This window comes from Apium graveolens, chromosome 1 (assembly GCF_009905375.1).
Source record: "Apium graveolens cultivar Ventura chromosome 1, ASM990537v1, whole genome shotgun sequence".
Classification (NCBI taxonomy): Eukaryota; Viridiplantae; Streptophyta; class Magnoliopsida; order Apiales; family Apiaceae; genus Apium; species Apium graveolens.
The window spans coordinates 200,271,413-200,297,420 of NC_133647.1; the positions used below are offsets into that span (position 1 = coordinate 200,271,413).

The window sequence follows — 26,008 nt, forward strand, 5'->3', positions numbered from 1 at the left end:
AAGGCATGCGAGGCGAGGCACGCAAGGCAGTTTGGTGCGGCCTGGTGGACTCGCACTTGCGAGGTCATAAAAGACTAGAAAATTCCTAGCCTCAAAAATGCGACCAGGAATTTTGGGGGGTAGTTGTTATGCCCGCTTTCTGCCATGGGCCCTAAACAGGTCCCTATAGGTGCATTGAGAAGCTGGACTCTCGTGTGTGGGCTAGAACCATGGATTAATAAGACTTGGGCTAGCACATGTGAGCTGGGCTCGTGACATGCGAGCTGGGCTCGTGACATACGAGCTGGGCTCACGTGACCACATGCGGGCTGGGCTCATGTGACCACATGCGAGCTGGGCTCATGACAAGTGAGTTGGGCTCACACATGCGAGCTGGGCTCACATTTGCCATCTGGGCTCTCATATCCGAGGTGGGCTTAGGTGTCCACATGCGAGGTGGGCTCAGATGACTTCACGCGAGCTGGGCTCAGATGATAGCTCGCAAGGTGGGCTCAGATGACTTCACGCGGGCTGGGCTCGGTTTCCCACACGCGAGCTGGGTTCGGTTGCCCACACGCGGGCTGGGCTCAGGTGCCCACACGCGGGCTGGGTCCATGAGCCCACATCTTATGAAATCAAAGTTAACATTGTATTTATTGGTTAAAAAGGAAGGCGGTGCGGGCCGAGGCCGCCAGGCCGGCCCGCATTAGAGGACTTTGTGTTCGACATGGAAAGTGGCTTATAGATGACTGAGTTGCTCGTAAATTTACGTTCGGGGCCGACACGGGTTATTGCTATAATTATGGGAAGAAATACGGAGATGCCGTGAGATTATAGGAAGCGTGTGGAGTCGGTCGAGATTTACGTGACTAATTGGCTGAAGGCCTGACTTTATCGTGGGCTTGGGCTGCACGGGTTGGAGAACCCTAACCCTAGCCTACGTGACTTGTTCCCAAAGAACTACGTGAGGCTTGATCCCTATAAATAGGGTACGTAGGCACTTGTATGAGACATGAGTCGACACTTGACAGAGAATAACAAACCCTATTCTTTCTTAAGGAGTCCACATACAAGCTCAGCCACCACCAAACAACCTTCCTCCGCCCTCAAACACCGTCCTTGATCTTTGTTCCGCCCATTAACCTCCACAACATTGTTATACGAAATTCTCCCTATAACACTTTGTTTTCACGAATATAATACAGTATTTAACCACCTTACATTGAAAAACAATCAATTAAAAAGGTTGCTGAAAAATCAAACTTAAAAGAATAAACATATTAAAGGTAGTGTTTGGCTCCTCTTAATTCCGGAAATAAGAATAAGTACATAGATATACTTTTTTGTTGAAATAGGCCCTTTTAAAAAAAAAATTAATATACCCGGGTACAAACTAGTAAACCCGGCAATTTTGGACACGACACGAGTCACACTACACAAAATGACACAAAAATTTAGTGTTTGTTTTTGTGTTTTTAGTACATACGAAAATATACGAATACGAAAGTACACGACCGGAATTTAGTGTCGATTTTGTGTTTTTCCTTCAAATATACGACACCACACGGAGTATACGACATAATTAAATATTAATATTTATAATGAATATATGTATATTTATAATAGATATATGCATATTTATTTTTAAAATAATTACTTAATTTTATAATATGTATATAAATGGGATCTAAATATATATTTTTAATATATTTCGTAAAAAACTACCTAAAAAATCTTATATTTTTATTTATTTATTTTAATTAATATTAATATTCAATTTTACACGAAAAACACGACATTAAACAAAAATACGCTGAACGCGAAACCGAAACATGTCAATTTTCTATTTTTTTTGACCTTACAAATGAGTATATGTTCTCATAAATTCTCGGAGTGAGCGATGATCAAAATCAGGACGACAGAGGATAAACTGTTAATGAGGGGAGGTACATAATTGACTAGTATATTTTAATAATGATTTTAATAATTTTCTAGTGATGTTGCTAGCTTTTGTGCTCAACTACTCTGAACATGAAGTTTGAATAGTATATTTTAATGATAAATTTAATAAATTTTTAATGATGCTGCTACCTTATGTGCTCAACTACTCAGAGCATGAAGCTCTGCGGTGCTCTAGGTCACATATACAACAGAAAGCCAAGTAAAAGAGAAAGAAATGGGAGAGATGAAGCACATACTAAAGAAATGCAAAGCAATTGATTGTTCAATCAACAAGTTTTTTATTCAGATCTCAGAGTCACTCCCAAGTTACTGTTAATGAGTACAGATTGAACTAATATAGAAACAGCCAGCTAGCAAACTCTGTAATAAACTTTCTAACCAACTATTACATTGAAATGTCTTAACTACCCTTAGTTACAAACATAAAACGTCTACATTGCCCTTGACAGTTAACAGCCTTCTTCTCTTTACTCCCCCTCAAGCTTGATGGGATTCACAGATGAAGCTCCAAGCTTGTACAACAAATAAGAGTGCTGTTTTGCTGATAGTTGTTTAGTAAACATATCTGCTACTTGAGCATATGACGGAACATGATGAGTTTCTATTTCCCCAGATGCAACTCTGTCTCTCATATAATGACAGTCAATCTCCACATGTTTGGTCCTTTCATGTAGCACAGGATTTACAGCAATAGCCAATGCTGCTTGATTATCACAGTTAAGAACAGTAGCAGGCATATTTTGAATTCCCATATCACTGAGTAATGCTATTAACCAGGTCACTTCACAACAAGCCAATGCCATTGCTCTATACTCAGCCTCTGTACTAGACCTGGCAACTACAGATTACTTCTTTGTTTTCCAGAAAATTGGAGATTTTCCCAGCATAATGCAGTAACCTGATGTAGATCTTCTAGAAAAACTGCAACTAACCCAATCTGAGTCACAGTAAGCTGTCAAGCGAGCTGCTGATGCACTTGCTAGTAGAATGCCCTGACTAGGATTGAAGGCTAGATATTTCAGAAGTTTCTTTGCAGCTTGCATATGATCAGATGTAGGCTTTTGCATAAACTGAGCAAGTATATGAACAATAAATACTATCTCTGGTCTTGTCACTGTTAGATAGATCAGCTTACCAAGTAACCTTTGATAAGGTTGAGGATTCTGAAGAGGTTCACCTTTATTTGGCAGCAGTTTACTATGAGTTTCCATAGGAATTTTACTTACTGCTGTTCCAATGTGATATTCCTTTAATAGATCAAGTACATACTTCTTCTGTGAGACAAAAAATCCAGCTTCTGATCTACTTACCTCCAAACCCAGAAAATATTTAACTTCTCCCAATCCTTGGTGAATAGGCTATAATCAGCTCTTGATTGTTCATAAGCATCCTCCTTTAATGTGACTGACAATTTGTTGAACCAGCATCTTGGAGCCTGTTTGAGTCCATACAGACTTTTAATGAGTTTACAAACTAGTGTTTTAGAAGGACACTTGCATCCTTGTCACAGACTGCTCCCCCTGAGATGCATAGCCTATTCTTGAACCAAACCCTGTATAACCTTGAGGAAACTCCATATAAACCTCCTCAGAAAAATCACCATGTAAAAAAGCATTAGTCACATCCATTTGAATAACATTCCAGCCTTGAATAGCAGCAACTGATAATAAAGTCCTGACAGTAGCCATTTTGGCAACAGGGGCAAAAGTCTCTCCATGATCCACTCCAAAGATCTGCTTGCAACCTAGAATTACAAGTCTGCTTTTAAATCTATCTACAAAACCATCAGCCTTAAACTTGGTTTTGTATAACCACTTGCATCCAATGGCCTGTTTTCCTGGAGGTAAATCTGTAATAACCCAGGTACCATTTCTTTCTAAAGCTTCCAATTCAGTATTCATTGCATCTACCCAATGGTGTTATTTTACTGTTTGTTGAAAGCTAACCGGATCTGAGTTAGTTTCCAGAGCAACAAGAAAACAAGAAAAATTTCCATTTATGACTTGATCAATTACTGCAATAGCTGAATTAGCAGTTGCAACTACAGAAGATTGATATTTTTGAAGCCATTGAGGTGGTTTTCTGATTCTGGTTGAATGTCTCAGTGGAACATTGTCAACTAAATCAGACCCTATGTTATCAGATCTTGTGTTATTAGAATTGTCCTCATCAGTAGTAAAAGATGTTGTATGATACATGGGGTAAAACAAGTCAAGATCATCATTACAAGATCCCTTTGACATGTTAGTATCAGGCATGATCACAGACAAAGGAGACATATATGGAACAGCTATCTTTGAGTTAACATTGAAAGGAAAAATATGTTCCTTAAAAATCACATCTCTTGAAATGAAAACAGTGTTATCAAGAAGACTGAGTAACCTGTAGCCTTTGACATTAGGTGGATAACCAATGAAAACAGAAGGTATACCCCTTGCTGCAAATTTGTCTGTTGAAGATCCAGTATTAGATGCATAAGCCAAACATCCAAATGCTCTAAGATCCTCATAAGCTGGTGGCCTTTTGTTTAGACATTCATAGGGAGACTGTGTTGCATGCACTGAAGAAGGTAGACTATTGATAATATAAACAGAAGTGAGTACACAGTCACCCCAGTACTTAACATCCAATCCAGACTGAAACTTTAGAGCTCTTGACATTTCTAAGATATATCTGTGCCTTCTTTCTACACGAGCATTTTGTTGTGGTTTGTAAACACAAGTAGTTTGATGTACAATCCCAGTAGCAGCATAGAACAATTGACAATTCTTATCTTGAAACTCCAAAGCATTGTCTGTTCTCAATATTTTCACAGTCAAGTTGAAATGGTTATTTGCATATTGACAGAAACTCTTGAAAGTAATCAAAAAATCAGATTTAAACTGTAGCAAATAAACCCAAATTATTCTGCTATGATCATCCACCAGTGTCAAGAAATATTTATACTTCTGTCTAGTTGAGATTTTATAGGGACCCCAGGTATCAGCATGTATCAATTCAAAAGATATTTTAGCATGTGAGGTGCTTAAAGACAATGGCAACTTTGTGAATCTAGCAAGTGGACAAGTAACACATTCAGGTAATTGTGAGACAGTTATAGCTGACCTAATCTGTGGAATAGTAGCAAGTTTGGTCAATGGAGCATGACCAAGCCTATTGTGCCAGAGAACACTATCAGGCACCTTACTTGAACTATTCACTGCCATAGACTGAGCATGATCATCAGTATCTTCTAGAAAATACAGCCCATTTCTTAATTTTCCAATGCCTCTGATGTCCCCAGTTTTACCAGATTTAATGACACACTTGTCTGGAGAAAACTGAATTTCACAATCATTATCTTGAGCTAACTTGTGTATGGACAGTAAATTATGATTGAATGTAGGAACATACAGAACACCTTTCAGCACCAAACCATTCTTCAACAAGACTTCACCAATGTGAGTTATAATTGCCACAGCACCAGTAGGTAGTTTGATAATACATTGTGATGGAGCTAGCATCACATTACTAAGTATAGTCAGAGAATTTGTCATGTGATCTGTGGCTCCAGAGTCCACAATCCACTCTCTTGTATCCATTTGTACAGTATTGCAATATACCATTCCAGAGAAAGGACTATCCTCTTCAGACATATCTAATGCATTAGATGAACTAGACTGATTTGAGATCTGAATAGATGGTAACATTTTCAGGAGCTGTTCAAGTTGCTTGGCAGAAATTCTTAAATCTTCAGAATTAGAATCACACACAGCAGCTTGCACATTGTGTGCCATCTTGACACCATACTGCAAGTTATTCTTAGCAAATTTCTGAGATTGTGCAGGTTTATTCTTATTATACCACTTTGGATATCCAATAATACTCCAACACCTTTCCTTAGAATGACCTCGCTTACCACACTCTGAGCACTCACCAATCTTAGTGTTATTATAAGTAGGTCATCTAGAGTACATAACTGCTATTTCAGGTTTGAACATATGTGAATTATCAAGCTGAGACTCTTCTTGCTGAATAGCAGAACAAGCCATTTCTACACTAGGTAACACAGGCATCATCAGAATCTGACTTCGTTGAGCATTAGAATCTTCATCCAGACCATTTAGAAACTGAAATAACCTAGCTTCTTGTTTCTGAGTGTCTAATGCCTTAACAAACGCAGCTACTTCTGGTGTAATGTTAGTTAAAACAGGCATAGTGTTCATAGCTTCCAATTCTTCCCACACAGTGCTTATTTCAGTGTAATATTCAACTAATGATCTGTGATCTTGTTTAATGTGAAATAAATCCCTAGCAAGCTTGTATTTACGAGATCCATTGTTCAATTGAAAACGTTTTTCAAGCACTTTCCAGATTTCACTTGCAGAATTAACAAACAGTATTGATTTCTTGATTGAATCGGAGATATTGTTATGTAACCAAGAAATTACCATATTATTGCAAGTCTCCCACTGGATTGCTTCTGTTGCATCTGTCAAGCTTCGAACCTCTGTTCCCTGAACAAAGCCTAATTTTCGCTTCGATGCAAGCTGAATTTCCATAGATCGTCTCCACGCTCGATAATCACCAGAACCTTGAAGCTTCGTGACATTAATGGAGTTCGGTCCATCACTCGGATGAAGAAACAACGGATTTTGCATATCTACAAACGAGAATCTGCTTCCCGACGCCATATCTGTGATCACCAGAATTTGTGAAATCTCACTCAATTTGTGATTCAATCAACAATCATTTATTGATTACACAATCGTCAAACTTTCATGAACTATGACACAGATCTGTGTTGTGAAAGCTTTTGATCTTAAGAACAATCAATCACAGCTCTGATACCATAAAGAAATGCAAAGCAATTGATTGTTCAATCAACAAGTTTTCTATTCAGATCTCAGAGTCACTCCCAAGTTACTGTTAATGAGTACAGATTGAACTAATATAGAAACAGCCAGCTAGCAAACTCTGTAACAAACTTTCTAACCAGCTATTACATTGAAATGTCTTAACTACCCTTAGTTACAAACATAAAACGTCTACATTGCCCTTGACAGTTAACAGCCTTCTTCTCTTTACATACTGCTAGCAAAATTTAAAAAAGAGACGACTCCTCAAGAAATAGATAGTCTTATCAAGTCTTTTGCCAATCTTCTCACTCTTGTTCCTTCCATGCAATCTTTTCACTGCTAATTTTATTACTATGCAATTTATATATTTCCCAGATTTATATTTATTTTTTTATTTTATTAATTTAATTTGATTGTTTTTTAATATATGTACTTATTAATTTGATATATTACACATTTTTTCGAGTTGTAGGACTTGAAATTGTGATAAATTTGACATGTGGTAAATTTGACATTTTACTTGATCTTTACTGATTGTTGACTGATCAAATACTAGGTACTGTTAGACTATTAGTATTAGTAGCACTGTGATCTGATGCCTATTAAGTTCTGTTTGACTTGTCTCGAAAATTTGTTGTTTCGAAAATTTATAAGTAATTTTGTTACCCAGTTTGGATAGCCCATTGTCAATGTATAACTTATCTGCCATTGAAAATCTTATGTTCTATTAGCAGTGTATTATCATGAAATGTAACTTTGGACAATTTGTTCGAGTAACTCTGTCTGTAAAGGTGTACCGAGTAGTTAAATTGATATTTACGCAAATATTGGACAAATTGTTCGAGTTTTTGTAATAAGCTTAGTAATATGACTACAAGAATGAAGAACTAAAATAGTTTTCAGGGACGTCTAAGGTGGAATCAGACTCTGTCCAATATCGTTGCTTTCTGAACCAGCTACAAAGAGGAGTTTCCTCTGTTCTTCAGTACGTATCCAATAATAAACCGGTAGATGATCGATTAATTTAATCACATGTCACAACGATTAAGAAGTTACAATCCGAAGCCGTTACAGTGTCCGTTTGAGAAATCTTAAAATAAGTAACTTATGGTTTTAATCGAATAACTGACTCACAAATGATGAGTTGTTAAATGCTTATAAGTTATATAAGTGTTTGGATTATTTAACTTATAAATCGGATTTTTTTATTTAAATGAACTAAAATAAATAATTTTAAATATAATTTTCTTAATTCTTATTTTTTAAGTTAGATTAACATTTAAAAAATATATTTTAAAACTAAAATTGATAAAAAAAACAATAAAATCAAAAAAAAATTGAAAAAAAGTACGTCGATACTAACATTAAACTTATCGCCTTATAAGTTGTAAATTCAACTTATAAGTTGGATCGACAAACACTCGTCAAAAAGTTGTTGCTTATAAGCCAAACACGCTCATAATCTAATTCCCCTCTTGGAGCAAATGGAGATATTTTCTCTAACATATTATCATTAAAAATAAAGTTGTACAACTGAATTAAGCATTTGTATCTTTAATAGACACCAGTGATTCATCTTCTTCCCACACACACAGACAGCTGACTAAACTACTTGTTTCAATGGCTACTCGTATACAAAAAATTGCCTGTATGTGCTCTTTTTGTTGGACAATTGTCTGAGTTATTCGAACTTCCTAATTTACTGTGAGGATCTATTTTGAAAATCATTACAAAGTTCCAGGGCTTATATTTCTTACATATCACTACGAGGGGAGCATCTGAAGTGATGCATAAAGGAGAACTTGCACCAAGGTTTCACCCATGTTTTTGAGTCGACTTTCGATAGCCCAGAAGGTATTGCGGAATATATGGCACATCCTGCCCATGTTGAGTTCGCAAATATTTTACTCCCTAAACTCGAGAAATTTGTTGTTGTTCATTACAAACCCACTGCTGTTCATCTCTGAGCTTAATGGAGGGCACTAACCATTGTCTTGCACGTTCTGTTAATTTGATATGTTTGTCACTCAGGATGTTACCATCTGTGTACTCTGTCAAAACTATGGTTGGATTTCTTCCAACATCTTGTGATTACAGACAGCTGCAATTATGTTAAGATTTGCTGTAATAATATCGTCATCAGGATGATGAGAGTTAATCCAGTTTGTAGACGTATAACAAAGCAAGTGTTCGACTATTATTGTTCACCATCCCTCATTTCCTTGGCACCAGCAATAACCATATCTACAGAATAATTATGAAGACAATGACTGAATCTGAATGATCCCAAGCAACAACATGGATCTCAAATAGCCGAGCAAGCGGTGGGGAAAAAATTGCCTTTTTTATTTAAAAAATCACAGGAACAATAACAAATATAAGCACCGAGTAGTCTGCAATTTGATGGGAAACAGAGAGAAGTTCCTAAAAGAAAATGTACAATCGTTGGAATTTGGAGACATAACTAGCGATATCTGTATTTACTTTTAAAGAGAAACAGTTCACTAACTTTTAAGTTCAGAGAAGTGAGAGTGGTTATTCTATTACTGGGAATCCCTGGAACTGCATCTGCAGGCGAAAGCAAGACAACCAGAGGACTATAATTTTTCAATATTTGTCGACTTTAAATAAGGACTTCCATTTTCAATCTGTATCAACTCAATTGACTATATGCACCCTGATGGAACTCAGCACTTGCATCCTTGTATCCTTATAATTGCACTAATCATATTATTAACTACAAAAGTTAAACTTTAGATCCTTGTACTGGTTAATATTGTACTGGTTAATATGAATGCTATAAGCCTATATCACAAAACATGTGCAATATTGACCCCAATAGAGAGAAACCCGGGAAAGTCAACAAGTTCAATGATGATTCAAAGCACAACATAGAACTACTTAAGGTACAAAAGAAACAAGATGCAGTCTTTTCTCATACGCATTTTGTATCATTTTCCAAATAAGGCAAATGAAAAAGTGTAGAGCCTGCTTTGTAGAGCTTAGAAAGATGGCACATATCAACTCTGACGTTATTGTGGGTACATATACTACCATCGAAAACCAAAAACTCATAAAACAACATAATATCACTCTAGAATCTGTTATATGAATGCAGCAATTATAACTATAAGTATTGATCCTATTTGCTGCAGTTCATTGCCAGTTCAACAGATACCAACACATTATTTGCAGCTCCCAAATAATATATTTGGGATATTGTTTAATTCTTTTACAGTTTTACCTTAAAACTACACCTACTTACCAAATCCACACAGATCAATTCATAATACACACACAGATTAAAATTAAACAATAATGAATGACCATTCTACAAAGATGTGCTCTAAGCACCAAAGAAAATTGTACCTCAAACATCTTGAGATATCAGCTACAGTTGGAGAGGAAACACTGCTTCACATCCTCCGCCTCCGGTCCTTCAATTATCAGATTTCATTAATCACCTTCTTAGGAGTCTTTAGTTAAGTTCCCACAAACATTGCACTCCATCAAATCTGAAGATGAATCCGACAGAGACCGGGGAGGCAGGGGAGCCAATGTACCCCCACAACCGTTTCTATTACACATGTACTTAACAAAGAAATACGCATGTGGAAAATCATTATTCTGATCGGTACCCTCTTCTTCCGCCATGCCATCTTCCACCATTTGCTCATCGTCATTCCACTCCTCCTCCTTTTCCTCTTCCTCTTCCTCCATGCCTTCATTGTCACCGCCGCCATCACCATCCTCCTCATCATCCGACCAATTCGCCTCAACCCTACACCGATCACACTCACACTTAAACCCATAATCCTCCAACAACCTCTTCTGCCTATCTCCAAACTTAAAATTAACCGGAAAATAACTCAAACAAATCTCCCTCCCAGACGGAACATCATGAATCATCCTAATAACCATATCCGTATTATCCCCACCACTATTCTTATCAACATACTCAAACCTACACGCATTCGGAAGACAATCATGATTAAAAAACGAAGCATTCGGATAAATCCCATACGCCCTAACCGCCCTCTCCTTACCCTCCTCAAACGGTTCCATCAATCCAAACGCATTCAACTTATCCTTATCCAACAATGCCACTACAATCTCCAAAGAAACCACAAACCCCTCAACCGGAACCCTAACATCCTTGATCACCGAATAAATAAACCGAGCCTCATCACTATCCTTCCCATCCCCTTGCAACGACATTAAAACCCGAAAACCCTCGGGAGACACAATCCCTAAACACAATGCAGCAACTAAAAACCTAACTTGTAAATGAACCTCTACATTATCCGGATAGCAACTTAAAACCGGGCTTACGAAGCGCCTCAACGCTTCGCAAGCCCACGGGGAATGAAAACACTGTTTGGCAGTTGCATAACATTCCGGGCTACAAAAGAGAGTAGAGAGACCGGAAGATGAGCAAGATTGACAGGAAACAAGTGATGGAGATTGAGAATTGATGGATTTGAAGCAATTAGAGCAGAAAAAATGAGGCGTCTTCGACACGAAAGAGCTGGCGGAGTAGAGGAGAATTGGGGAGTCTTTGAGGATGATTTCGCCGGATTTGAGTTGACGAGTGGAGATTAGTGATCTTCCTCGGCCTTGAATTTCCGTTATTGTGATCGCCGGCGTCATTTTTCCGGTGGAATTGAGGGGGTGAAATTAGGGTTTAACTAGGGTTTTATTAGGGTTTGGGCGAGGTGGATTATTTCTAAACTGGAAGTGAAAACTGGTTCAGTTGGTCCGAAGGCTTCCAGGCCCAAATAACCACCAAATTTTCACTGTTTAAAACTGAAATTTTATAAGCATAGCTGGTCGTCCATAAACTCGGTAATCGGAATTAATCGATATTGATATTGGTTTAGTATTAATTTAATAAATTAAATATATTTAATTTAGAATCTTGATTAATTTCAGGAGGTATGTGTAAATTAATATATATTTTATAGTTATTTAAATTTAATTAAAATTGTATATATATTTTTACAGGATTAATAGAATTTTAAACCATGGCAGGACCATGTATTCTTCAAAAGGTTATCACATATACGTAAAGATAAATTTTAAGTATTTATTTGTAAAATATTGGTTTAAATATTTTAATGAAGTGTTATACATGTTTTAGCAACTAAAATGTTATTGTGGTAAACAAAAATGCAAAGAAAACCCTTTTAAGCCCAATAACAGAAGCATGGTTATGGTTTGAAATTTATTCTCGACAAGTGTGGTATTGAATATTTTAGGGTTTTTTTGAAAAATACCCGAGTCTAAAACTATTTTTGTAAAAGTATTGTCATTTTTTAAAAAAAATTGCAAAAATACTTTCTAATTTGCAAAAATACTATTTTTCAAAAAAATTTGTAAAAATACGATTTTTTGGCAACTGAAATCAACTGCATGCAACCTTTGAAGAGTTTATGCAACCTCAAATCAACCAAAAAAACTTTATTCAACTAGTTGCATATCTGGTTGATTTTGGTTGATTTTCGTTTATTCCGTATTTTTGTAAAAAAAATTAGATTATAGTAAAATCGCAAAAAAACTTCAAAAATCCAGTACTTTTGATAAATTCTCAATATTTTAATCCAAAATTGTGCGAAAAGAGCCTCATTACTAGACGTTAGTGTTGTTAAAAGTTAATTGATGTGAATTTACAGGAGACGATTATTTTCAATTTTGGATACTCGAAGAAACTCCTGACCCTCTCCCGGATGGATTTACATTTGGATATTAAGTTATTTAATATGAATTTTAATTTTAATTATAATTCTAAAACTGAAAATATTTGAATTGAATTTAAAATTTGTAAAAACCGACTTGAACCCAAATTGTTCGGGTCCCAAATTATATTTTTCTTATGAAAAATGCTATAGACCCGAAATTTTTACACCAAAAAATTCGTCAAATCTGATATGTCATATGAATATTTGACAACCTTCCTAATAATAATAAGAGACCCCGCGTGCATTTATATGCGCCCACGAATTAAAATCAGTCACGTATTGTCACTTCATAAATTTTTTGGGAATATATTTAGGGTATTTAACACTACTCTTTTCATATAATACTACGCGTTAGAAGTGAAATATTTTGAATATTTCATCCCTACCAAATATCAAAACTAAAAGCAAAACAAATGTGAAACTTCCAGCCTTGCAAGTTAAAATCCAATCATTAGACATCCAGAATCACACTAACAATATTTCAAGAATCTTGAATGAGAAAATATCAAATGAGTACTGCTAGAATGAGTATAAAATGAGGGGACATTACACCTGTCGTAATTTAATTCGTGTGCGTATATAACTGCACGCGAAATCTTATATTATTTTGAGGAAAGTTATCATTTATAAAATATTTCCAATTTTTTTTTATAACAATATTAAGAGTTTTTAGCATTTTTCATATCAAATTACATCACAATCTTCCCGAACAACAATAATTTAATTAGAAAAAATATATAAAAATGCAAATAATTTTGGAAATAAACATAATCCACCAACCAAAATAATTAGGCTTCTTAATCCTGAGGATTTGCATATAATCTTCTTCCAGATTTGCCCCTGCATTAATGTTAATATCTCCACTCTAATCTTCTCCCGGATCTCCCCTGCATTAACCATAGTTTAAAGACAAATAAATCATAATTACACTAACTTTTATTTATGGAGTATATAAATTCTCATAAATGTATTTGTAACTTACGACATAAATTAAGGCCACCTAATATCACACAACTAACTGATACGCGAGATCCAATTTATTTATATGAAAATGTAATAAATTGACACATTTAGGAAGCGTTTCGTGAGTAAATTTGGGAATTAATTTATATATATATATATAATTTTTTTTTCCCCTGTGATCTGCTATATAAATGATGCTACTCGTGCTGTTCTAAACACATAAACTCATAAACACAATAATTTTTTCACAAAAGCGATAAAAATGGCCTTTTTTTATAGTTTCAAGTGGCTACCTCTAATCTTTGCTGCAGCGTCACTAATCACCATCGCATCGGCTGATCAAGCCTTAATTAATTCCATTTGCGCCAAAGCGCGCAACCACGCTCTCTGTCACCAAGTTCTAAACTCGGTGACAGCTGATCGTGGCGGCCTGGGTCAAATCTCGACAAATGTAGCACTCGCAAAAGCGCAAAATGCGTTAAATCTCGTAAAAACGCTTGCGCAAAAAGCGAGTGATCCGAGGACGAAGGATCAGTACAAGACATGCCTGGAAGAGTATGGTGATGCATTGGATGATCTTCAGGAGAGCAAGGCAGCGTTTGGTAAAAATGATTTCGGAACTGCGAATATTAAGGCCTCTGCAGCTGATACTGATGTTGATACTTGTTCAGATGATGGACCAAATGTTGCACCGCAACTTAAAGCAGCGAATCAAGAAAATGCAGATTATATTGATATTGTTTTGGCTGTTTCCAATCTTAATTAGTCCCTCTAAATTTTAATATGCAAGGCCATAAAAATTATAGTTTTTAATATTTGTGAATTTCAAAATGTCTCTTCACCTGGTCTCTGCACAATATGCTGTTAATAAATTATCATGTCTCAGTTAAGCAATTAATCGTATTTTAGGGTCAAAATTAGTTAACAAATTTAATTTATGTCAGCGTGAAGATTGAAACATGTCATCACGTGTGTGGAACAAAAACAATCCAGAAGGTTATAATAAAAATGAGCCGAAAATTATCCCAAAAACGCTCCCAAATAATCATTTATGGAATTCATGTTAATATAGGAGTTTGTATTTATCGATCACATACATATATGTATTTGTTCATCATTACCCATTTCGAAGTGGATTTTCAAATTTCTTACCTGATTGGTTGCAACTTACGGGCGATCAACAAACAAGCAACAAATAATTAGGTAAGTCCATGTGAATTATATCATGGGTTAAGTTTCGTTTCGACTTTTTTTGAATTTAAGTGATTAGATTTTTTGTTTGTTTGATGTGAATATTGATTGTTACGTATATGTTATATTTTTTTTTTTACTTTTTACGTATTTTTGACATGCACACACAAGTTGGGGATCTTTCAGGAAATAATTTCTTCATTCTTCGGAATGAGGAGAAAACTGCGTACATCTTATCCTCTCCAGACCCTATTTTAAGCGGGTATACTGGTTATGTTTGGTTTGGTTTGATATGCTAATATATGAGTTGTTCATTTAATTAATAAAAATAATCAATAACATTATTACAACTCTGCCATTTGGGAACGTTTTCGAGAATGTCTCTAAAATTTCTCAACTCTAGAATTTCTCAATAAGAATTAGAAATAAGAAGATTATTGTTCGAAAAAATATTACTATAATGTACGATGTAAAGAACCATGTGATCTTAGTGATCCAAATCAGGATAAAGATGGCGATATGAGCATTAATGCAGATCTGGAAGATAATTTGATACGAAGATTTTATTAAAAGATTTCATTCTAAAGCCTAGTCTTTTGTTCCTTAATTGTGTTTATTTTCAAAATTATTATTCTTTCCGTCCCTAAAATAGTTGTCACATTTGTAAAAAAAAATGTTTTTCTAAATTGTTGTTACATTTCTCATTTTAATGTATTTTATTAACTTTTTTCCATCCCTTAAATATGTTTTTTTCCGTCCCTTACATATATTTCTTAATATATGTATTTTTTACTGACAATTAAAAAGGAATTAAAAAGGAATAGAGGGAATACTTTCTTAAATTATGTTCACAAATTATTGTTGTGTAAAATTGTGCTGCAATTCTATTTGTTTGAGTAGTAATAGGTATCACAAATTAATTTTTAAAATATTTCTCAAATGACTTGACAACATAAATGACAAATTTTAATTCTCCGGAGTATATGTTTTATGAGAGATTTCAAGCTATTTTCAAAAAAACTGATCAAATTATCAATTATTCGTGTGACACGAAAACTTTTGAGTTCTTCGAGATTCTTGAAATATTGGTAGTGATTTTGCTCTGACCATATCATAAATTTGATGAGATTTTATAAGTTTGATGGATAATTCATGATTCAGATATACTTAAATGAGGCATTCATTTTATGAACACATGACCGGTGGCGGTATGAATATGGGGAGGGTCTCATCACGGTTTGCCGGGAAGTCCTTATATAACAAAGGTTGATCAGAATCAACTATCTCACGATTGTGATTAAAAAAATAACTATATGGAGGGCAGACCGTCTCCTGTGAATATATGGTAAATCATCGGTTGAAATATGTATACACACAAGCCGAAAATAACATGCTCATTCTGGAATCTGATGATCCAACTCAAAAGCCAAAGAACTCATACTTCTACTTCTATCATATTAACTGCGGATCTTCTTATGTCATATGCTACAAGGATACAGATATTGTGGAGGATATATTTACTAAATATTGCTAAACACAACTTCTACAGTGTCTATAAATAAGGATGGAGCTGACACTCTAATCATGGAGTTCATATAGGCAGCAGAATCCGCGGATTGCAGGATGTCGTAGAGGCAGAGGACATACCGTTCAATGTGTACTACTTGCAAAATCATCAAACTATCTGCTAGAACAATTTTCTGGTAGCAATGATTCGAATTTTGGCAAAGACGTAATCTTTTCCAGACTATCAAGTATGTTTTCCTAAAAGTGAAGGTCTTCCTTCAGTTGTCCTGGGACTAAATGGCTGTCTTCCTCTCAACCGAGGACTCAAGTCCCCTCTCATTTCACTTACTCGAGGATTGTATCCTAGATCAGAGAAACTCTTCATGAAACTTTTCTTTGGTTTTTCGCTGCATCCTTTTAGATTCACACTGCACATACGTCTTATCTCTCCTCGGCTTCTGGTAATCACCCCATCAAATATCTCCCTCTCATCTGCAAATGAAGCACTGGAACCCATCTCCGTGTCCTGCAGTAGGGCATCAAAATAAAATGAATGAGATAAGAATGTAGCTGGTTCGTAGAATGACAGAACCGCCAACTACATAATATATAGCGGATAAAATAGGACTAGTTAGATGACTTTCTGGTTATCCCTTTCTTTCTACACCCTGTCGCATTTTTACTGAATTTTGTTATGAACTAACGGACATTTTAAACCTCCACCGTTAAATTAGTTTACATTCAGCAATAAAAAAAATCAAATGAAAAAATATATTTTTCATGAGTATATGCAGAAAGAGTAATTGAGGATTACTTGTCCAAAAAAAGCTATAAAAAATTTAAGTAGAATATTTATATCAGTGAGAGAATGCAGCTTACCATAGCAAGGTTGTATGGTAAAGCAGATGCCTCTTCATACTCTGCTGCGTCTAAATCCTGAAGGTGTTCCTCTTTGAAAAACTTGGGTAAAATGTATTGTCGAATAGGAACCAGAAGCATGATTATTAAAGGGAACAAAACCCCAGCAAGAGGAATCCAGGTAATCCCAAAACAGATTAATAAATAAGCTGACTGGAATATTGTGAAATAAGCAATTGTCTTGAAAGGTACAGTTTCCACAAAAGTTGCATGGTTGTCCTCCAGTATTCTGTTAAATATAATTACCAAAGCAAAAAATAGATGCCTATTAGTTAGTTGTTGAAGATCAATTTTATGAAAAAAAATAACTGAATTAATAAGAATGTTGATCGGAAAGTAGCTACTTGTATCTTCGAGTTGGAGCTGTGAATAGCAGCAAGATGCGCTCCCAAAACTGGTTTCCTGGTAAGCTTTCAACAGCCATATATGCAAAGTATCCCCAGAGTACGGATGTTGGAATCTTTTTAAGCAGAGGCATGGCTGCAACACATCCTCCCACCATTAAAGATTGCAGTAAGTTACTGACCCTCTGTTCTTTCACTTCCACAGGTATTAAATCATCAATCTCTTTCTCAACATCAAATACTGACTCGTCAACTGGAGCACTAATGTTTCCCATGCTTGAAGCTGATTTTATAGTTGATTCCTTCAATTCATTTAATCTCTGTTCCAAGAATAAAGTTTAGTAAATATTCACTAACTGTACAAGTATGTTGTGAAGATCAGGAAGGGAAAGATGAAGAAAACTTAGACTATGTTAAATGGAAATCCTGGAAGCACCGTACTCTAGCTGATGGCTCTTGGTTATGCACTGGACTCTGCATCCCTTCATAGGCTTCTTGTAATTTTCCATAAACTTGAACCAAGCTACTATTCTTGCCTAAACATTCGCGTGCTGTTGTTACCAATCGACTACGGAGAATCTGCAAGCAAAAAGATGGAAAAGTAGCAATGAATATGTTGAGCTCTGTGAATATGAATGTGATAAGATAAAAGTATACTCTTGTGAAACAATGCCAAAAAAGAAAAAAAAAAGTTGAATGTGTCCTGGCTAATAGAGACAGGAGTGATATTCATCTTTAGTTTAAAATTTTAATAATAAACAGGCGGCATGAGGAGAAGTGTGGTATTTGCAAACCTGATGCTTAAGGGTAGCCAAACTTTTGGTATGCATTGGCGATTGTGGAATGACACCGTTTGATGGGGGGATTCCAGTGAGACCACACAATATGACCTTTCACATTATAACAAAGTCATTATGAACTAGAGTGGAGGTTACTTTAAGTGGCTGAAAACAACTGAATTCTTAGTGTATTAGAAGGAGTCATCCCCATACCATGAATCCTAATAAAAATAAATCGTAATGAAATGAAGTAGGCTTTCGCAAGTTAAATTCGCTCTGTTGAGCAAGTTGAGATGCTACACTGTGGTCAAAATAATACAGAACTGCAATCATTGTGGCTGGAACAAAAGCTCCAATTATGTAAAGGATGGGTACTTGCATCATATCCTGGAAGTTAGAAATCACATGCATATATATAATTGAGTCATTTTAATAAAGGGAAAGAGCCCAATGAATTGCTTTTGTGTCAAAGAACACATGCCTTAACGACTGTCCAGTTGTCGTATGCACCGGGGGACCATGGATTTGGGCTGAGGAGCCGCCTTGGAATTCCTTTTGGGACATTCCCAGATGGTATATAAGAGACAGCTGTCCAGACAACCACCAACAATGGGACACCATAATCTGCTATAAGGCCCCGAAGCCAACCTGTAAAATGAGAGAACACGGATCATGTCCAGAATAGTGGGGAAACATGATACCCGATTTCAAGCACAAAGGTTTAAGCTACCAAAAGAAATTTTGCAACTAGTGTTTTTTTTCCAGAGGGCAATACCAGTATCATACAATACCAAGTCTAACTGCTGCTGAGGCTGTACATTATAATCATGATCAGAATATTTTCTCTAAAAAGAAGTTGCCGAAGTTTTATACAGTCCATTAGTATCTAAAATTATAACAAGCATGCTTACCCGAGCCATATCGCCAAGATCTTGCTTTTCGACTTTTCAAAGCAGTGAGCAGGAGGCCAAAGGACATGACCAGGGCAAATATCCCATTTGCAAACCTCCATGATGGTAAAAATTCTGTCAATTGACGATTTTCTCCATTTGGTACATGAAATTCATCGATAAGTCCCTATATCCAACTAGTAATTCAGATTTCACATAGAAATGCTTGCAAACAATATAATCAGGAAGACAATCAGTAAAGAAACTAGGTTCTTAATTTATAATTTGCACCAGTACTTGGGGTTTCTGAGTGTATAATCAAAGAAATCGAACTTATTTAATTCACTTCTATTGGTAATAGTCAAAACTACTGGTGCCTCCAATCAAGACATGGACATTTTAAGTCTCCCAAAAATTTTGTTGCAGGATAATGCCATAATATTTTAGCTTTATATTTTGAATCTCAATACTAACTAATGAACACAACTACCAAGAGTGCCCACTTACTCTTATAGCTTCCTGCATGAAAAGCATTGCAATAAGCAGTCCAAACAATTCCCCAGCAAGCCGAGTGAACCTATTGATGATTGAACAAGCTCCTAAAATAGCCAAAAGGAACAACAAAATTGCAGTCCAAACACATACCCTGCAGAACCACCGTCCAAAAATTATAAGCAGGCACATTACCATATCAGAAATTTGAACGATATTAAACTAAAATTTCACTTATCGACAAAATACTTATAGAGGTGCAAATGTGCAGTATCATTCAACACTGAAAGCAAGAAGAGTATACCATCCAGTCCAAGCTAGGAACAACTTTGGTCCCAACTCTGGTCTATCTTTTGCAAAGTTGTACAAGAATGCGTACATAAGTACAGTAGGTTCAGCAACCCCAAGTATAAGCAAAGGCTGACCTCCCATTATCGAGTGTATAATACCACAAATTGCAGTAGATGCTAAAGTTTGCACTGCGGTTAGTGACCCATCTGTCATCCAAGACACCAATTTTAAAAAAAAAAACAGAAATCCCAATGCCGCAATGTATGAGAATAATGTAATATACCTGTGCTTCTTTCCAATTGTTCACCAAATGCTATAACAGGAATTGCTGAAGCAAAAAATATATATGTTGTAGGAGCCAAAATCCTAAAAATATTAAATTTGTAAGAGATCTAGATAGTTGGAAATTGATCATTTCTCGTAATTCTAAATATTCATGATCAGCCTAAATATTCATGATCAACATACATATTGCAAACATACCTTACACCTGACATGAAACCACTAGTCCAATCTTGTTTATAGCACATCAACCTTCCCTTAATATCATTCTTGATCCCGCGAAACGGAACAAAGCTCTCTTCCATATTTCCTATCTGTTGCAACTAAATCAAGCAAGTAAGCAACAATATCTTTTAAATGACAAAAAATCTCATGAATCTGAAACTTTCTTCTAAATACCTATCAAAATTTGACACAAGAAAGAATGTCAGTCCAATAGGAAAAACTAATACAGCCTCACAACACATCACAGTATCTATAGAAACAACAATGACTAATTCAACTCAGAAAAAACAAAACTTACAAACAAAACACAATCCTAAGCCAAAACTTACAATTATGAAAGATGAACCATAAAAAAAATTAAACTTTATCTTTAATTTTTCAAAATTTAAAAGAAATGTATGCATACACAGACTACCTGAACAAGGCCTATAAATAAGTAAAGCTCATAAAGGGTATTACAAAAGGAGATTCAAAATGCTAAAGACAACTAAAATGTGGGTCTAAGAGAAGAAAAAAGGAACTTTGCTGACAGACCATGAACAGCACAAACTCAAAAATTCAAAATCTTAACACTTTTTTAAATAAAGTTGAATCTTACAAATAAAGGGCACATTAAAGATAGTTAAACATATAAGGAAACAACCTCAAACAGTTAAATGATTGAATGCTTGCCAAATTAAAGCAGCTCAAGAAGATGAAGAGTTGGCTAAACACAAGCTTCCTAGCTTATTTGTGAGTTTTGACCCATAATATAGGTTTTGAGTTTGGCTAAGCCTATGCAAATTGAGTGCATTATCATTATTTCCCTTTTTACGGTTTGTGTGAGTGTGACAATATTTATTGTTTTTCTTCAATCCTCCACTTAAATCCGAGCGTTTATTATAATTGAATTTGGGATCTTGAGATAATAAGCATATAAAGTCCCGATTTCAACCGGCCGAGCTACCAGCTTGGATCATATTAATTGTTGTTCTTGCCATGTGAAAAGATGAAATGTATTGTAGTAAACAAAACATGTGCAGACTAGAACCCAACAGTTTGTTTAATAGTAGGCAGAGAATAATTGTTGAATTTGCCATGTCCAAATTATTAGCAAATAGGTCGAATGTCATGTCAGTATGTTAAATGCTAAGGACAAAAGATTTGTTCATGTATTTGTTAGGTCGAACTTCTACACCGACAAGAAATTCTAAAGGTGATGCATGTCCATAAATGGGATTTCACATTTCATATTCATTTCATTTTATTGTGAGAAATGTTACGGTCCCAAAATTTATTTCCAAAAGCGCATGCAAAAGGGGAATTGTTATAATGTTATTGATTATTTTCTTATTAATCAAATGTACCTCTCCGCATTAATATGAGTCTCACTAATAAAATAATGACATATGTCATTTGGAGTATTTTTGAAAAAAATTCGAGATATGTTTTCATCTGATCACATCGGTTTTTGATTTTTGAAGAGAAGAGTCACTTATTATCAGATTGAAAGTCCGATTGGTTCCACTGTGCTCCAGCATTTTTTTAATTATAATTTGAAATTATTAATTTCTTATATTCCTGTATAATTTTTTTGAAAGACAAAAAATCGTAGATTTGAAAAAAAAAAGTTTACTCTATTTTTGTTTTCAAAATTTTCTTCTCAATTATGAGATGATTAAAAAAGAAAGAAAAATAAGTAAAAAGAAATCTTTCTTAGATTCGGGAACACATGTTAAAATTTTTAAAAATAAATAAAAATAGTACAGCAGAGTCATTATAATTAAGAAAAAACTCGAGAAAATCATACTATATAACTGTACTTTGTAATATAATAATATATTTTAAGGAAAATACTTGAGATCCCAAATTTTTATACCAAAAAATTTCTCAAATGTGATATGTCATATTAATATTTGACAATCTTTCTAATAATAATATATACGCCCACAAATTAAAATCAGTTATATGTTGATAAATTTTTTGGAAAGATATTTGGAGTAACTAGTAGTACTCATATTTTAAACTAAATTTTGGAAACTTTTAGCGTGTGACAGGGTCATGAATATGAATGATGAAACTGGGCGATTTTATTTTGGTCTACCAAAGGAAAGTGTTTGTCATTTTCAAAAAGAATTCAATTATGATGATTAGACAACAGCCCATTACTCTGTTATCAATCTTTTGAAAGGGCCCAGGAATAATTGAAAAAAAATAGACGCGTAATGACTGTCTTTTCTTTCGTCACCAGATTTCAGTTTCACACACCAAATTTTAATGTGATTTAACATTGTGGTACTGTTTACTCATGTACGAAATACAAAGGTACTCCTACACGAACTCAGTTGTGTATCAGTGCAGTTATGTATCAGTTAGGATCTTGAACTCTCTCCGACTGTAATAACACTTTGTTAATACAAATGACACGTGTCATTATTTTAGGTGACAAAATAGTTTAGATTTTGCAGAGATATTGTGTTCACTGAAATAATCAATAAATACAGTATTTTCAAAACTCACTTAATTTATATTAATTAATTTGGTCTTACTACAAATTCTGGGTTCTCAAGAAAATAAGATCCCAGCTTCTATCTTGAGAGAATTCAAGAAAAAATTAGATTTGTTTGTTACTTGTGAACTAAGGACCAGTGCATGTCTTATAGACTAGCAGCACGGGTTTACAAGACTTGTACTAAAATGTACTCTAGTAGGTACTAAAGTGGACATCGGGTATATCATGAGTCGTATGAGAAATATGAATGATAGATAAAGGATTTAACCCTCCTATAATTAGGAGAGATATTATTGGCCTCTTGATTGAGTGAGATTATGAAAGCATGGTCATGCTCAAATAATGATTTGTCTTGATAATCTACTCATGGATCAAGTAAATCCGGATTAAATATTGAAGAGGATGACTAAATACATGTCTCGAGTTTAATCTATAATATGTATGGTTAAAGGGATTATATTACACGAAAAATATTAATCACGAAAGGTTTTATCTAATCACGATTTAATTATTGTTTAATTGGGTAACAATGATGTATTACTAGATACCGCTCATTGTTTATAATTTTATTAGAGAATAAAATTATTGCCAATTAAATAATAGCCTATAGGGTCGCACAAATAGAGCACTTAATGGAATAGTTAATTTAAATTATGGATTTAAATTAATTGATGATTATTCGAATTTTATTATAATTAAGTAATACTTAATTGAGATAATATAAATTCGAATTAAAAAGAATGTTTTTGCCTATAATAATTAAGTATGACTTAGTTATTAATTAAATAATATAAATTCGTTTTTATTATTTAATCCAATACCTACTAGGGTCGGGCTTTGTTGTCATGGGTCTTTTTAATCAGCCATTATAAATACATAATGATAGGCTAAGATTAAACTACTTTCTAAAGTAACCTTTTTTTATTTCCATTTATAGCTTAACAAATATGTGCAGAATCTTGTAGGTCTGTGACCATCCTTTGTCTATTTAATCTTAGCCCTTGATCTTATATTCTTCCAGTTACGTTGTAGACTTTTCATTTTAGTGAATATATCGTTTGTTGACTGATAATCTTGAATCTTGAACTTGTGTGTATTCTGTATTTGAGAAGCATATCGAGATCTCCAGTTTGTTCTATAGAGAAATGACATCTCGATAAGTATAATGACTTATCGAGATCTCTGAGTTCTTTATAGGTAAACTTGGCTTGTCGAGATCTCTAAATCCTTGCATGTGAAATGACTTTTCGATATGTCTGAGATCTCTACATGTAGAAATGACTTGTCGATATCTCTGAGATCTCGATATACACATTTTGACTTGTCGATATCTCTGAGATCTCTATATGAGAAATTGGCTTGTCGATATCTCCGCATTTTCATTTGACTTGTCGATATCTCTGAGTTCTCTACATGCAGAAATGAATTGTCGATATTTCCAGTTCTCTACATCTTCATTTGACTTGTCGATATCTCTGAGACTTCTCTATAAGCCATTTTGGACTATTTGATAAGTCATTCTGGACTTCTCAAATGACTTCTCGATATAACTTGATATGTGACTTGTCGATATCTTGACTTAATTTTTTTTTCATAGAACAGTTTTATTCAACTCCAAACTTCTACACTTTTCTCTGAAGCATGATCATTGCTTGATCTTCTTTCAGAGTTTATTCCTTAGCTTGAATCTGTTCATAAAAAAAATCCTCCAGTCTAATCTTCTAACCTTTTTCCAGACTCAAGAAATACAATACAAAATACAAAATTGATTATCAAACAGCTAAATCTTAGGGTTGTCAATGTGATTTAGTCTTGTTATTATACATGCATGTCTTGCACGGCAATCTGCCCCAATTTGTGAGAAGATTGCTTATCACAAATTTATCCCTGATAACAAGACTAACACCAAGCTAAAATTAATTACGTAAAAATTGACAGATTGACAAATACAAACTTTTATACATTTGATGATTACATAAGTTCAACAATTACAGCCATTAAATGAATTTTTCATATCATGGTTCTTTCCTAATGAGGTCCTTAAACTTTACTAGTACTTGAAGTTCTTCAATTATTTATGTCCCTCTTAAGGCTTCCACCAACTTGAGTCATCCATCCAATGAGTAATTATTGAGGTAACCAGTCCTGAATTTTGAAAATCTGCCAACTTGAATATTTAGAAAATGTCCATCTTTAGAGATTCTAATCAGCCCCTTGCCTTTAGTTCATTTGACCTCTGTTCAAACATTTATATCTCCTTGGCATACTACCTTTCTCTTTCCTCCTTTCCAGCCTTTATCCTAGCATGTCTTTCATTTCTTTCTCTCAGACATCACAGCCTTCCACATTCTTGTACTTGTATCCTTGTCCTTCATCAAGCTAATCACCCCCTTCAATTCTTAGGTTGAGAATGTTTCCATTACTTCCCTTCGAAGCAAAATGAAGGAGTCATCCAAATAGTAGATTCTTACTTCTGACAAAGAGACAACCCAAACTTTGACTATTTCTTCAGATAATTGTTGAAAGTAGTCATCATCTGTTATGCTCATGTTTAGAGGTAGAAATTCATCTTGATTGAAGTAGTTCCAGATGACACCAGCATCAACTTGCATTTTCTTAGGTTTTCTCCCAACAGTCTTGAAATGAGTTTTGATTTGAGGTTTGAATGTAGGTAGGTTTGTGATTTTCTTTAGTGTGACTTGGATGGATCTGATTGGTATCTTGAGTAAGGAGTTTGTAGTTTGTTTATACAAGAATTTAGGTTTTTGAGGTTGGGTTGTAGTGTTTGTATGGCTTGGCTTGGAGATTTGAGTAGGTTTGATTTGAGAAATTTTCACTTCATGGACAATAATCTTCTTTGAATCCCCTTCTCCATCTCTCTTCTTTTTCTTCACATCATCCTTCTTGTCATCTTTACTCTTTCTCTTTTCATAAACCTTGTTGTCTGTTGCTTTAGAATATTGACTTGGATTTGAGCCAGAAGATTTTTGCTCATCCTTCCCCTGCTCATCATCATCCAAATTATCTTTATTGTTAATTTGGGCTCTAGTAAACAGGTCATCAATATTTCTCAAGTATCTTCCCAATATCTTGATTACTTCCTCATCTTCTATAGTCTT

General features: G+C 34.8%; 4 protein-coding genes across 5 annotated transcripts; 1 reads left to right on the forward strand and 3 right to left on the reverse strand.

Moving 5' to 3' along the window:
- Positions 1–5,882: 5,882 nt before the first annotated feature.
- On the reverse strand, positions 5,883–6,614 carry LOC141716806 (uncharacterized). Its single transcript, XM_074518988.1, has one exon. It carries the CDS (start codon positions 6,612–6,614, stop codon positions 5,883–5,885), a length of 732 nt encoding a protein of 243 aa, XP_074375089.1.
- A 1,744-nt stretch (positions 6,615–8,358) lies between these two features.
- Positions 8,359–11,561, reverse strand: LOC141678341 (histone-lysine N-methyltransferase ASHR2). 2 transcript variants are annotated; one of them, XR_012557693.1, is made up of 2 exons: positions 10,149–11,561; positions 8,359–9,023 (listed from the first exon to the last, which is right to left on the reverse strand). XR_012557693.1 is itself a non-coding variant. In XM_074484635.1 (1 exon), exon 1 carries the CDS (start codon positions 11,427–11,429, stop codon positions 10,248–10,250), a length of 1,182 nt encoding a protein of 393 aa, XP_074340736.1. In that variant the 5' UTR covers positions 11,430–11,561; the 3' UTR covers positions 10,061–10,247. The 2 variants fall into 2 exon arrangements, 1 of the variants encoding a protein (XP_074340736.1); XM_074484635.1 differs by lacking the exon at positions 8,359–9,023 and having other exon boundaries at positions 10,061–11,561.
- Positions 11,562–13,715: 2,154 nt separating this feature from the next.
- Positions 13,716–14,277, forward strand: LOC141724229 (pectinesterase inhibitor-like). The gene has a single exon (XM_074526290.1). The coding sequence runs from the start codon at positions 13,743–13,745 to the stop codon at positions 14,244–14,246; it is 504 nt and encodes a 167-aa protein (XP_074382391.1). The 5' UTR covers positions 13,716–13,742; the 3' UTR covers positions 14,247–14,277.
- Positions 14,278–16,043: 1,766 nt separating this feature from the next.
- Positions 16,044–20,794, reverse strand: LOC141678352 (putative boron transporter 2). The gene is made up of 12 exons (XM_074484647.1): positions 20,375–20,794; positions 20,175–20,257; positions 19,905–20,097; positions 19,616–19,754; positions 19,130–19,295; positions 18,700–18,866; positions 18,432–18,605; positions 18,234–18,329; positions 17,881–18,018; positions 17,440–17,759; positions 17,057–17,324; positions 16,044–16,703 (listed from the first exon to the last, which is right to left on the reverse strand). Exons 1-12 carry the CDS (start codon positions 20,476–20,478, stop codon positions 16,422–16,424), a joined length of 2,130 nt encoding a protein of 709 aa, XP_074340748.1. The 5' UTR covers positions 20,479–20,794; the 3' UTR covers positions 16,044–16,421.
- Between the last annotated feature and the right edge of the window lie 5,214 nt (positions 20,795–26,008).